At 37.9% G+C, this 14,694-nt stretch overlaps 1 protein-coding gene across 1 annotated transcript in view; it reads right to left on the bottom strand.

Moving 5' to 3' along the window:
* Positions 1 to 14,694, bottom strand: part of MRVI1 (murine retrovirus integration site 1 homolog) — a 44,974-nt gene that overhangs the window by 15,102 nt on the left and 15,178 nt on the right. Inside the window, exons 8-14 of the mRNA XM_032209082.1 lie at positions 13,443 to 13,521; positions 11,309 to 11,429; positions 9,390 to 9,420; positions 7,957 to 8,097; positions 3,019 to 3,150; positions 1,734 to 1,875; positions 764 to 813 (exon numbers count right to left, since the gene is read on the bottom strand). Coding sequence (XP_032064973.1) covers positions 764 to 813; positions 1,734 to 1,875; positions 3,019 to 3,150; positions 7,957 to 8,097; positions 9,390 to 9,420; positions 11,309 to 11,429; positions 13,443 to 13,521 — 696 coding nt within the window. The remainder of the gene's footprint in view (positions 1 to 763; positions 814 to 1,733; positions 1,876 to 3,018; positions 3,151 to 7,956; positions 8,098 to 9,389; positions 9,421 to 11,308; positions 11,430 to 13,442; positions 13,522 to 14,694) is intronic.

The following is a 14,694-nucleotide window of genomic DNA, read 5'->3' on the forward strand; positions in this document are numbered from 1 at the left end:
AACCTAGTCTGTGGGATCTAATAGGTCTTTGGGAGATGACTGGCAGGAGGCGGTCTCTCAAGTCTCTGATAACTAAGTTCTTAATGTAGTGGCTTCCTAAGGGCCAAATTATATATTATGTTAAATTTATGTTTTCTTTGAAACACTTCACTATTTCCGTTTCTCAATCATTCAAACTCAGTCCTGCCTCACCCGGTTGCAGCAGTAAAAATGTCATGTCTCCACCCAAAACAATTTTGCACAAAAAGCAAAAACAAACAAACTCAAAAGTCTAAACAGCCTCGTGCTTTGTACATGGCTCATCTCCTGCCTAAGACACAGGGGGAAGTGACAGTGTATCAGCAGTTTTACTTCAATCACTTTATGTGAGCTACTGAGGGGGAGAATATAATTATCATGCCAACATTTCCCTCATGCTAATATTCCAGAATTGAGAGGAAGGATGAGACAGCAATTCTCTCAAATGGGGAAACTATCTTCCCACATTTTGGAGATCTCCTGCATTTTCAAATAAAAATCAGCTCCATGGAATCTTCCTTCTGCATTGTAGCTAACCTGGAAATAAGATCACAAACTGGCTTGGGAGTGTTGTAAGCTACCTAGATATCCTACCTAGGACACCATGAATGATAAGTCTTCTCTTAAGTAGTTGCCTGATTCATCTCATGGGTGAAGAAGAGCACAGGTTTAGTTAAAAGATTTTCCAGAATGGATACTTATGCAAATAGCACATTAAGCAGGTTATTAAAATTTGGAAAAATACCTTTCCAATAGAAAGAGACATGGATCTTGATGTCCGAGGTACACCATCATCTGTTCCAAAGTATGAAACAAAATCGAATGGGAAAAATGGTGGTAGAAAAGACAAAATACATTATTTAACCAGTCTGTTTTATATTGAAAAGAAGGCTCATATCAAGCAACATTAAATATTATTATAAACTTTGATACAATATTGTTATGATGATCTATATGGAACATCATTTTGGTTGAATCCAAAGGTGCTTTTTCAAGAAGTAATGAGACTTTCTGTTTTTTCTTTGAAGATGTTTCACTTCTCATCCAAGAAGCTTCTTCAGCTCTGACTGGATGGTGGGGACCATCCATTCAGCACTGAACTGAAGAAGCTTCTTGAATGACAGGCAAAACCAGAGAATGCCCAGTTGGCTCTTGAAAAAGCACCTTTGGGACAACCAAGACTTGGATGACTGAGAATCTCCATAGATATTTTGGTTGAATGTGTTCCAATCTCATAGTTTTTCTGAAGATACTTAAATCAAGATTTTTTTAAAAAAAAATACAGTGTTACGTAAGTGGGGTTTGATTCCAGGTGACTTCATAGCTACGGCCACAATTCAATAACAGCTTTATCACAGCCTTCTTTCCACATTGTTTTTCAGTTCTCATTTTAGCTCTGAGCTCTGGAATTCTCTAGTAATCCATAAAACAGGTACAAAGCAAGCCTGTTTGCACTTAGTTTTTAAGCTTTGGGCTGCCTCCTGCTAAGCCTAAATCAAGATGCACAATTTCATTCAATAAATAAATATTATATTTATTTATAAATAGATATTTTATATGCACAAGATGTCCCAAAAGTTTCAATGCAGTTTTAAGCTTCCTAAAAAATATGGTAAGAGTTTTGGGACACCCCATATTATCTATAATTATGTGGGAGAGCAAATAAAGGTTTTACAGCAATACAAAGGTGTGTTTAAAATCTCAGGACATTTTACCTGGAGAACCGTAGCTTCTGCTAGAATTCTGATTAGCAAGTTTCTTATACTCCATGAGCTCAGCATGGTCCTTTTCATATGTTCTTTTTAAATTCTCTACATACTGCATCATAACTTCAGTGGCCTTTGACATACGTTTTTCCTGGAAGAAATAGATAAAAACAACGCACATAAAGGTATATTTTAGATATCAAGGAAACAGTAGTATATAACAGTATTTAGCTATATTATTTTACTCATAAGGAGATCCTGCCAATTTGGCGCATATTGTAATGAGTATGCCATAGAGAATGTCATTTTTTTGTTACTAATATTCAGATAAATGTTCCAGGGAATGACAGTATCCAAATTCTTTTAATCTACGACCCATTAAGGGCAGAAGCTATGATACTATTCAAGGTGATTTCCTGGATGCATTATGAACCCAAGGACTCTTAAAGTATCAGATATTCTGAGATCCTCCATTTTGAAGGCTAGATCCTCAAAATCAACATATGTTTATGCCAACTAAACCACATTTTTTAAACCTTACTATTGTGTACATTTTTCTTGAAAACTACTAATTAGTTTACCTTATTTTATCTATTTATTCTGTGTGAAACTTCATTTACATTTCCACCACATTAGTAAATTGAACGCCTTCAGTCCAAGGTTGCTTAAACTGTAAAGTTATTGTGTATTGTAAGAAAATTTTAGAGCGATATTCTCACAAGGCTGGAAAAAACAGCTGCCTGGAACCTCAAGAGTGGTACTGGTATGTTAAAAAATAGGAAGAGAGAGAGAGATGGGGAGAAAGAGAAAGAAAGGAAGACAAAAAGAAAGAGAGAGAGAGAAAGAAAGGGAAAGAGAGACAGGGGAGTGAGTGAGAAAGAGAAATGGGGAGGGAGGGAGACAGAGACAGACAGAGACAGACAGAGACAGACAGAGAGACACAGAGAGACAGACAAAGAGAGAGAGAGAGAGAGGGAGGGAGAGAGAGAGGGAGAGAGGGAGAGAGGGAGAGAGGGAGAGAGGGAGAGAGGGAGAGAGGGAGAGGGAGAGAGAGAGAGAGAGAGAGAGAGAGAGAGAGAGAGAGAGAGAGAGAGAGAGAGAGAGAGAGAGAAGGAACTAGCCTAGATGGACCAAAAATCCAGTTTAGGGTGTTCAGACTTTTGGATATTATTTTAGAATCATGCCTGTTATCTGGGTTTCAGTCTCTTTTTTTAGCTAGAATTAGTCATGTATTGACCAATAATCAAGTCAGAGTGAGAATATATAGTTAACCAGCAGTTTTAATAGTTTTTACCTGACGAACAGCGCCAACCATTTCAGCCCGACTGGATAGTCTTGAAGCCAAACGATGAAGTACAGCAATGTCTTCCAATAACCTTTGGTACATCTCTCTATGTTCAGAGTGATGCCATAGGGAAGCTGAAGACTAAAACAGAGTATATCCATAACATAACAGAAACAGAGCACAACAATGGTGAGAACTATATTGAATGCATTTGGGTCAATATTAAAGGTTTGGGGGGAAATGACATTGCCATAGGTCTATACTACAGGCCACCCAACCAACCAGAGGGAGTAGATGAACTTTTTGCTAGTCAGCTAACTAAGGTATGTAGGAAGCACACCACAATAGTAATGGGGGATTTTAACTACCCTGACATCAACTGGGAAACAAACTCTGCACCAAGTGGAAGATCCAACCGGTTCCTAACAAACCTAGCAGACAACTTTGTTTCTCAAAAAGTAGAGAAGGGAACAAGGGGATCAGCCATATTGGACGTAATTCTCACTAATAGAGAGGAAATGATAGAAGGTGTTGAAGCCACAGGAACCCTGGAGGCAAGTGACCATGCAATATTGGAATTCAACATTATGCAAACCCAAATAGTAGAACAAAGTGAAACTAGAGTCTTGGACTTTAAGAGAGCTAATTTCAATAAACTTAGAGAGAGCTTGGGAAACATTCCTTGGATGAGAATCCTCAAGGGGAAAACAACTCAAGAAGCTTGGGAAATTTTGAAAAATGAGATTACAAAAGCCCAGTCTCATACAATACCAATGAAGAAGAAAAATAACAGCTCCCAAAAGAAATCAGCATGGCTGCATAAAGAACTCTCTGACAAATTGAAAGACAAAAAAGATAAGTATAAAAAGTGTAAAGGGGGGGGGGATATAACTAAGGCAGAATATCAGCAAATAGCCCGAGCATGTAAAGATGAAGTGAGGAAAGCTAAGGCTCACAATGAAGAAAGGCTTGCCACAAAAGTAAAAAATAACAAAAAAAAAGCTTCTTCCAACATGTTTAAAACAAGAAAAAAGTTAAGAAAACAATTGGTCCATTGCTGGGAGAAAGTGGCAAGAAGGTGACAAGCAACAGGGAGAAAGCAGAACTATTTAACTCATGTTTTGCATCTGTCTTTACACAAAGGGATGAAACAGTCCAACCTATCAAAATCAGCACCACAAAAATCAGATTAGGAACACAAATTGAAATAAGGAAGAAAATGGTAAGTGAGCACCTGCCTAACCTAGATGAGTTCAAATCACCAGGACTGGATGGATTACACCCCAGGGTTCTGAAGGAACTGGCAGATGAGATCTCAGAACCACTGAACTATATCTTTCAGAGATCCTGGAGCACCGGGGAATTACCAGAGGATTGGAAAAGAGCTGATGTGGTTCCTATCTTCAAAAAAAGAAAAAAAAAAACAGATCCAGGAAACCTCAGACCTATCAGCCTGACCTCAATAGCAGGAAAGATTCTGGAAAAGATAATCAAGCAACGAATTAGCGAACACCTAGAAGCAAACAAAGTAATAGCCAAAAGCCAACATGGGTTTGTCAAAAACAGGTCATGCCAGACTAATCTTACTGCATTCTTTGTTAATGTGACAAAATTAGTGGACCAGAGGAATGCTGTCGATATAGTTTACTTGGACTTCAGTAAGGCATTTGATAAGGTAGACAATAACCTACTACTAGATAAAGTAGAAGAATGTGGGTTAGACAGCATCACCACCAGATGGATTTGTAACTGGCTGACCAACCGCACTCAAAGTGTAGTCCTCAATGCAACTGCATCTTCATGGAGGGAAGTATGCAGTGGAGTACCCCAAGGCTCTGTTTTGGGCCCAGTACTCTTCAACACCTTCATCAATGATCTGGATAAGGAAATAAATGGGGAGCTCATCAAATTTGCAGATGACACCAAGCTGTTAGGAATAGCCAACACTCCAGAAGAAAGGCTAAAGATACAGAAGGATCTTGACACACTTGAACATTGGGCACTATCTAATAAAATGAAATTCAATGGTGAAAAGTGTAAGGTTCTACATTTAGGCAACAAAAATGAAATGCACAGTATAGGTGGTACCTTGCTCAACAGTAGTAACTGTGAGAGGGATCTTGGAGTCCTAGTGGACAACCATTTAAATATGAGCCAGCAGTGTGCAGCAGCTGCAAAAAAGCCAAGACAGTTCTAGGCTGCTAAACAGAGGGATAGAATCAAGATCACGTGAAGTGTTAATACCACTTTATAATGCCTTGGTAAGGCCACACTTGGAATACTGCATTCAGTTTTGGTCACCATGATGTAGAAAAGATGTGGAGACTCTAGAAAGTGTGCAGTGAAGAGCAACAAAGATGATTAGGGGACTGGAGACTAAAACATATGAAGAACGGTTGCAGGAACTGGGTATGTCTAGTTTAATGAAAAGAAGGACTAGGGGAGACATGATAGCAGTGTTCCAATATCTCAGGGTTGCCACAAAGAAGAGGGAGTCAAACTAATCTCCAAGGCACCTGAGGGTAGAACAAAAAGCAATGGGTGGAAACTAATCAAAGAGTGAAGCAACTTAGAATTGAGGAGGAATTTCCTGACAGTTAGAACAATTAACCAGTGGAACAACTTTCCTCCAGAAGATGTGAATGCCCCAACACTGGAAGTCTAAGAAGATGTTGAATAGCCATTTGTCTGAAACGGTATAGGGTTTCCTACCTAGGCAGGGGATTGGACTAGAAGACCTCCAAGGTCCCTTCCAACTCTGCTATTGTATTATTATTGTATTGTATATCATGGTGACCAAAACCAGATGCAATATTCCAAATGTGGTCTTACCCAGGCATCATAAAGTGGTAAAGAAAGAGGAAGTCAAACTATTTTCCAAGGCACCTGAGGGTAGAACAAGAAGCAATGGGTGGAAACTAATCAAGGAGGGAACTGAGGAGAAATTTCCTGCCAGTTAGAACAATTAATCAGTGGAACAGCTTGCCTCCAGAGGTTGTGAATGCCCCAACACTGGAAGTCATTAAGAAGATGTTGGATAGCTATTTGTCTGAAACGGTATAAGGTTCCCTGCCTAGGCAGGGGGTTGGACTAGAAGACCTCCAAGGTCCCTTCCAACTCTGCTATTGTATTGTATATTAACTATATCATAAATTAAAAATATTATTATTTTAATCTGAAAAGTCAAAGGGCAATAAAGCCATAAAAGGATAATTTGCCATAAACATAATAAAATGGCACCACAGAGTAAGTTTTCATCTGTTTCTAAAAATCTAAAAACTTAAAAATATAATATAACATGAAAGGATATTATTTTATTCTAGACATACTGTTGACAGTCAACATCCAAATAACTACTTAAGGGATTAGTCAAGAGCAGGCTTTTATCATCCATTTCTCTGTCTCTCACTCAGAAAAGCATAAAGAATAATAATCATCTTCTAACTATAATCTACTTGTATTTTGCACTTGTTCCATCAATCCACTATTAACGTGGAAAATATAAAATACCTGAGCAATATACTGTGTTTTTCGTTTACTGTTAGAATTTTTTTTATCTTGAAGAGATAAAAGATAGGTCTTCATAATTAGAATTTAAAATGTTCTTATATTTTACCAAAAGCTAGATAGACAGAAAAGTCAGAAAATGTGTAGACACCCTGATTCCAGTCAGGAAAATGCATGCTTTGATGAATTAATTGTTTAGCAGTACTTCTTATTAATAGTTATTGTTAACTCCAAATATTTGAATTCTTAGGCTCTTTTTTTTATACATAAAAATGAACATAGCCAAAGTTTGGATCCAAAATTTAGAAAATGGTTTCACTGTGTCATGTTTTCATAATTGAGAATTTCTTAAAAGTTTGAGTGGGATCTGTTAATCAGAAACTGTCAGCCTCTGTTTCGCTACTTGCTTTCGGCTGCCATTGAAACGGGGAGGGAGAGGCCTGGTATTTGGGAAGAGAAGTTTTAATTACAGGAGAGATTGTGTAAAGGGAGTTTTGTTCTCACCATCTACTACGCAAGCTGGAGATAGTGATGGGAGGCCAACTGTACTGCATACCAACCTGATGATGCTTTTTGAAGATGGAACTCACATGACACGTAAGGGGTTTGCAGATTGGACTAGGGATGGGGTTACTGGAGGGAGGGGGTTGGGTCACATATTGATATCTATGATTTCACGCGATTTGCCTCAGATCTTGCTTTGCTTAGCTGCTATCTTTTCATAACCAGTAAAAGTACTCTTAATTCTGCGAAATGGAGTTAAGTGGTTTCTTTTTTGGTTACTTGAGGGAGGCTGGCTTGACAGAAACCATGGAAACTTTTAATATACTATGTCAATTATTATCACTGCCAGTACAATTAACTTTCTTAAAAATGGATACTACTTCAAAATGATGGTAGTTGGCTTTCAAGAAATCATTATCCAAAACAACTCAGATGGATGGATGGACAGATAGATAGATGGATGGACAAATGGATAATTGGGTGGGTGGGTTTAATAGATAGAGGAATAGACAGACAAACAGATAGAGAGACAGAAAGTAAGCTGTCTATTCCGCCCATGTACCTCTTTTCATTGAAGGCCATTTCTGACCTTACACAAATTATAGTGATAATATGTTCATGATGGAAGAAAAAGTCTTCAGAATTTTAAATATTCAAGCTTCCTACTGTTTTGAATTTGAAATGGGCTGTTCTGATTATTTCCAAAATGTTTGGATTTTGGAGTTTGAGTCCATCATGGAAGCTCCTTGCATGACAATTACTATCTTAGACCAACTCACCTCACAGTGTTGAAATTCATAGAAGAAGAAATTCTATGTACCCTGCCTTGAGCTTCTATAAAAAAAAGCCAGGACAGAAATCTAACAAGTAACCTATTGAAAATTTAAAAATACATAACACAGAACATTCTGTGGTTCCCAGCATGTTTTGTCTTACCGTAACTGCTCCCCTGAAGTTGTCTAATTCCTTCTCTGTATTTTCTTCAGCAAGATTCCTTTCCCTTTCAGCCTGATTAATTCTTGATTCCAATGTATAGCTATCATTTCTGAATGCCAATGAAAGTTGTACAAATACATTCTGTTGCAGGGAAATAAAAATTAATTGATTCTTTTCATTAATCCTAAAGAAGATGAACGAAGGAATTAATTTCCACCAGCAAACTCTTACATATTAGCTTTTGAGGGGAGTAATGTTCCCTGCTCAAAAAAATTCTACCTGTATAACTAGAAATGGGCTTAAGGTACCTACAACAACATGTACATAACACTTGCTTTATATTAGGAGTATCAAACTCAAGGCCCCTGGGCTGGATCTGGTCCGCAGGGTGGTTAGATCTGGCCCTGTGGGGCTGCTCTGGAAAAAGCGAAGGACCAACCCACAGTGTCTCTGCCAGGGAAAATGGAGCTCAGGAAGGCCACATCACAGCTGGAAATTCCAGATTGGGAAAACTAGTTAGATAAAGTATCTTCCAATTGAGAAAAACTGTTGATGGTTTCATCGACAAGTCTGTGTAGTTCCTTTAATTACCCAAGAAATGATTGACTGTTTTCATATTCTGGGATGTTTTTCTCCCTGATTCCCCAGTCTAATTTGTATTAAGATTTCTTAATGACCTTCCATTCAAATGCTAAAACTTAGTTGTTGAAGCTGAAGTCAATTTTTAATTGCCAATTCTTTCTTTGTAGAAATGAATAGAAAGTCTGAGTAAGAAATTGCCCTGAGAGATATATTCTTTAAAAGGCTTTTTGGGGAAAACCAAAAACCAGCTTTGTGCTTTTTGATGTGATAATTCTTAGGCACCAGTCTCTTGAGCACTATAGTTTTAAAAGCTTCTTGTAAAAGAAAAGGTGAGTAAACTTAGGTTTATGTGGGCTGTGAACCTCTGCATATCTAGGAATTTTTACATTGTGGCTATCTGATAAGGTGAGTGTTTCTAAATTAATGCTAGATATAGAAAGTAACAGTTAAAATAACTTTGTGCCGGCTTTTCTCAGCAAAAGTATACAAAGTTTTGATTCTATCATGGTTTCTTGATTTTTGTTTCTTGAAAATCCTGATCACAGATCCAATTAAGTTTAATTCCTGTTCCATAACTCAGTACTGGCAGCTAAATAGAATTCTTCTGTTACCTCTTGATCTAATCTGGTATGTTCAAATATGTTATTATAAGAGACACATTTTATATTCTATTTATTGTAAATGAAGTTTTGAGAACATTCTTCAAATATATTTTCATCAAGTCTTTAACTGAAAATTATAGCATTCCCGGAAAGCAAGTAAAGCTTCTCAACAAAACAATGATCAGCATCAGAATTATGTGACACACAAAACTTGATTGCTTTTGTGCTGTTTAGATTAAAAACACTTACCTCAACCTCTCGTTCAGTAAGTGGTGGAGCACTGCAATAAGAACAGGAATAACCTATATGTTACATTAAAAAGCCATTTATTCTGTATACTTAATCAGCATCTAACAGGCCATTTTCTTAATTGGATAATAATCAGCTAACTGCATATATGCTGTAATTAGGGAATGAAAAAATATACTATGACATGTCTTACTCAAAATCAAGCACATTTAATTCATATTTTATCATTTTAAATTTCATTATTAATGTCAGGGTTCCAAGTAACACCCCCTAAAAAAAGAAGACTCTGAGGCCTGAGTTTCCTCAAAGTTCCATTTTATTAGAGATGTCATATTGGCACATCTGGGGAAACCCGAATCTGAAAGCTTCCAGGTTTTTCCCACCCAGATGAAAGTTCAAGTCCCTGCCCAACATCCACATGTCCATCACATGATCCAATCAGGCACCGTCCCAACTGGAGATGCCTTCCAGTCATACCACTCCAAGTGCAGAGCAAGATGTCATTGATTCTCCGAGAAAGGAATGTTATTTTGACTATATCTCTCACACTCTATATAACCCCTCCTCCCATTTTTTTTAAATGTGGCAGGCCTGAAGGCCCAATGTAAAAGATGGCTTCCAGGTCTAACAATTACATTGTAAGATACAGAATCTTGGTTCCTTAAAAAGAAAAGGTTGTCCACCCAGAACCCGCATCATTATTGTGGCTGTCAGTTGAGCATTTCATGAGGTTATAGAATGTGAATCATGTTTCTCTAGAGTTCAATGACAACAGTAGTGGGATTCAGCCAGTTCACACCTATTCAGGAGAACCGCTTGTTAACTTTCTAAACAGTTTGGAAAACCAGTTGTTGGAAGAAATCTTATTTTGTTTTTTTCCACTTTAAAGGTCTAATCCTGTAAGGAAGGCAGGAAGGAAACATTCTGGTGTTGTTTCTAACCTAATCTTTATTGTTCTCCCTTACAGAAACTGCTTTTCCAGTTAACCCTATTACATTTTAACAGCTAAGATGAAGCGCCCATCAATGTGAGTGATGTTGAGTTGGCCACGACCACCCAGTCACATAACCACCAAGCCATGCCTGCACAGCTGGTCATTAGGGCAGAGAACTGGTTGTTAAATTATTTGAATCCCACCACTGAATGACAAGCATACTAAAATATAATGAATAACCATATTACTTGTAATAATTGATTATATGCCCTTGATATTATAGGATTATGAAATGACAGAGCTCAAGGTGACATATAATATTTTATTTTGGAATAACTTTGGAAAATTTGAAAGTCATGATTGGCTCAGGGTCTCTCATAGTTGAGTGAGAAGAAAACCCTGTGTCAACTTCAAAACAGATCAGGCCTTCCGCAGTCATCTTTCCGTTTCTCAGATTGCCACACAGAAAGGGAGGGGGGAGAGGTTTGGAATGTCAGACCAGATAATAAAAACAGAACATTCCCATCCCATGGTAACCAAGGTCATCTCAACAGGTGCTGCCCAGAGACTAGAAGGAGTTGCCAAGGAGATGCCAGAAAGCCTAATTGGACAATGTGACCTGTGACAATGAGGGAGGGAATTATCTATTATTTAATTATACTGAAACTGCAGGAAATAGTTAAATATAAACAATAGTTTTGTTTTTATCCATGACAAAATGATGTACTCAGTAAATCAGTTCTTTGAGAAAGCTGTATGTCTCAGAGTGCTGAATTGGTTGGATTCATTAGTCGGAAGGTTGACACCCTTGTCACCATAGTCTTAATTCTGTAAAATTGTATTACTTTACATTCCTTACATTATGGTCTTCTAGACAAAAGTGGATTGAGAATCTCCACCTCTTCCCAATTCGCTTTAATGAGATTAAATACTTCTTTCATTACATATGTTCAGACAGTAAAACACCACTCACAGATGGATTTACCTTCCTGAAAATGGTGTTTGTACACCAAGTTTTCGTAAAAGTATGTCAGGAATGTTGGGCATGGCATCACATCTATTCTTTGACTCCTCCTCCTCCACTAAGAAAGGGATTGGTGAAGACCCTAAAGGAAAAAAAAACATTTCATTACTAAAACAGAAACAACCAGACAACTGAAGAATATTACCGTATTTATCGGCGTATAACACGCAGTTTTAAAACTAAAATTGCAAGCTTAAACCCTGCCTGCGTGTTATACGCCGATACTCCGGGTGGCAGAAGCCCCGGGACCCAGTCAAATTCGCTGCGCAAGGTGAAACGGCCGGCAGCAGCCCTGCTCTCCTGCTGCGGCTTCTGTTTCAATAGGGAAGAAAACTTCCTTTCGCTTCCCGGGCTTCTGCCGCCCGGCAGAAGCCCCGGGACCCAGTCAAATTCGGGAAGCGAAAGGAAGTTTTCTTCCCTACTGAAACAGAAGCCGCAGCAGGAGAGCGAGGCTGCTGCCGGCCGTTTCACTTTGCGCAGCGAATTTGACTGGGTCCCGGGCTTCTGCCACCCGGCAGAAGCCCCGGGACCCAGTCAAATTCGCTGCGCAAGGTGAAACGGCTGGCAACAGCCTCGCTCTCCTGCGGCCAGCGTCCGTTTCAGTCGCTTCCCTTGTCCGTCTTGATTGCTGGAAGCAGTAACAAACGGCGCGTCCGCTCCGCATCGCCCTGACAACCACCCCAGCCGGCGGCTGCCAGGCCTCGCTGGAGTCAATTGCAAAGCTGCGTTCAGCGCTTTGAGGACCTGAGGCATCTTGGGAAATGTAGTTCCCTATCAGAAAGAATGGAGTAGCTGCGAATTTGTAACAACATAATATAACTTGGTGCTTCGCAGGTTACGAAAATCTCGTTTGATTTGCACACTGTTTTTTAAAAGTTAGATAAAGAAATTATGCTGTGAAAGCGACTAGATAGCCCCCCTCCCCTTCCTGTGTGTGAGAAAGGGAAGGAGAGGAAGGAAGGAGGGAGGGGGGAGGAAAAGAAGAAGGGAGGGGGGGAGAAGATGGAAGGAGAAAAGATGGATGGAAGGAGAAAGAATGGAAGGAGAAGGAGGAAGATGGAAGAAGAAAGGAAGAAAAAGAAGAAGGGAGGGAGAAGGAAGGAGGTAGGAAGAAAAGGGGAAGAGAGGGAAAGAGCAGAAAGACAAAGAGGATGAAGTTGATAGGCAAGAGGAAGGGGGAAGGAAGGGAAAAAAGAGGGAGAGAGTGAAGATGAGGAAGAGGTTTTTGGTTTTCCAAAAAGCAGTGATTCTGATTAAGTTTTTTTGCTCAAAGAGGTGTTTTTTCATTTCATATTTGCCTTTTAAGAGGAGTTAATGTTATAATTCATGTTCTAATGTTATAAATTTTAATCCAACATTAAGTTCCGAGCTTCCAAGTCATTTATTTTTAATGAAAAAAATTTTTACTCAAATTTTTGTGTTAAAATGGGGGGTGCGTGTTATACGCCGGTGCATGTTATACGCCGATAAATACGGTAAGTATCACACTCTGATAGTTCAAATATTGTGGGAAGTTGGATGGGGGGGGGGGGGCATTTCTGCTCTAAGCAACCAATTTCAGAATAGATTTAATTTTAAAAAATCTATTCCTGCATTACTGATTAAAATAAAACTCAAATACTCCAAGGGATGATCAAAGAATATTCCATTATTCAAAAAATAAGCAGACTTTTATTTTTCAGCAAATGCATAATCAGTCCCTATATTCTGCTTGATAGGTTGTCTGGTAATAGTTCTAATGATCTCAAATATCATTGTAATCAACTGAATATAACTGTATTTAAGACCACGGGTCCACTGTAGAGTCATTTGCAAATTTTCTACACAGCACATGTACAATACACACTTGTATAGTTTCCATAATAGTGGAACCCTTTCATTACAATAATGGTGAACTTATAGTTCTCTAACTGTTATTGGATGCCAACTCCCATGAGTTTCACTCATGTCCTATACTCATTTAGAGGGAGATTACAAATTAAGTCATCCTTACTAAGATTTTTAGCAAAAAGCTCAAGGTTAGAAAAGTGGCGTGGCTACCAAAGTCATGCCACTTCCCTTTTAATCATATATAATATATTTAGTTGTATTTCACCTCTTTCCTGTTCAGCAGCTTCACTTAGATCAGGAAGTTTAAGTCCAGCTAAATTTTGATTTCTCATTAATATATGTTCCTGGTGGAGGAAAAAATCTTGAATTATTTCTTAATACTTTTATTTTAAAAATAACTTTTCAATAACAGAATAAAGTCTACTAAATACAGTATTATAAATACATATAAAGCTGACAGTAATCTAGGAATTGCTTGATTTAGTAACAAGAATATTGAGTCTAAATTCTATCCTTCACTGTACAACATTCCCAACATGATTCCCAACTTTAAAAATGATACCAATATATGTAGCTGAGGGTTGAAATGAGGGGTCCTTGGGGCTCTCTAAGCTTGCTTGTTTTCTTGCAGACATTTCATTACCCAAACTAGGTAATACAGTATCATCAGTGATTTGCGTAATGAAACATCTGCAAGAAAATAATCAAGTTCAAAGAGCACAAAGGATCCCTTATAAAAATAATACCTGAAAAATATTAAAAGGATAAAATATTGTTAAAATAATACTGGTGGGAATAACTAAAGAGCTAGGAAAAGAAGAAGAAGGTGCTAGGACAGCCAATTTCATTACATGACATCACTATCAAGTACGATAGTCTCACTAGTTGCCACCAGTCCCTTTTCATCTCAATTCATAAATAGCACAGAGCTTTTAAAAATGAGCCACATTCTGAACTGTATCCACAAATGGATTGGGAAACAGTAAAACAAAGTATTCTAAATCTATCTATTAAAAAGCACAGTAGATACAGTATGTCTCAAAATAGCTCTAGTATTAAAAACTTTTAAAATTACCAAGCTACAGTATCACTTCTTTGCTGTTTTAATTACTATATTTATATAGTTGCCAACAACATATTAACTGAGCAGCTTATTTATAGTAAATTATATATTAATGCACAATAAAATAGTAAAATGCAATTTAAATTCATGTCTCTTACGATAAAGTATTTAAAAAAAACAACAACACTAATCTCCCAAATGCCCCCAGTAGTCTTATATACACTGAAGAGTTTTTCTTAAAATTAACTAATGAACCTAAAGTTCACACAAGTTTTCTAATGGTGTATGTGGTATTACCAGTAGGGTTTCTCCCCACTAATATAATAGTGGATTTGTCACTAATTGTTATGTGGGGAGGCAGGAAATTCCAATTAGCTTTTCCTCCTAGCATTAATACTATAGCAATGACAAATTTGCCATATAAACTGTTATTAGCTAGACAGAAAGATATTTT

The sequence above is a fragment of the Thamnophis elegans genome, chromosome 1, assembly GCF_009769535.1.
Source record: "Thamnophis elegans isolate rThaEle1 chromosome 1, rThaEle1.pri, whole genome shotgun sequence".
Classification (NCBI taxonomy): Eukaryota; Metazoa; Chordata; class Lepidosauria; order Squamata; family Colubridae; genus Thamnophis; species Thamnophis elegans.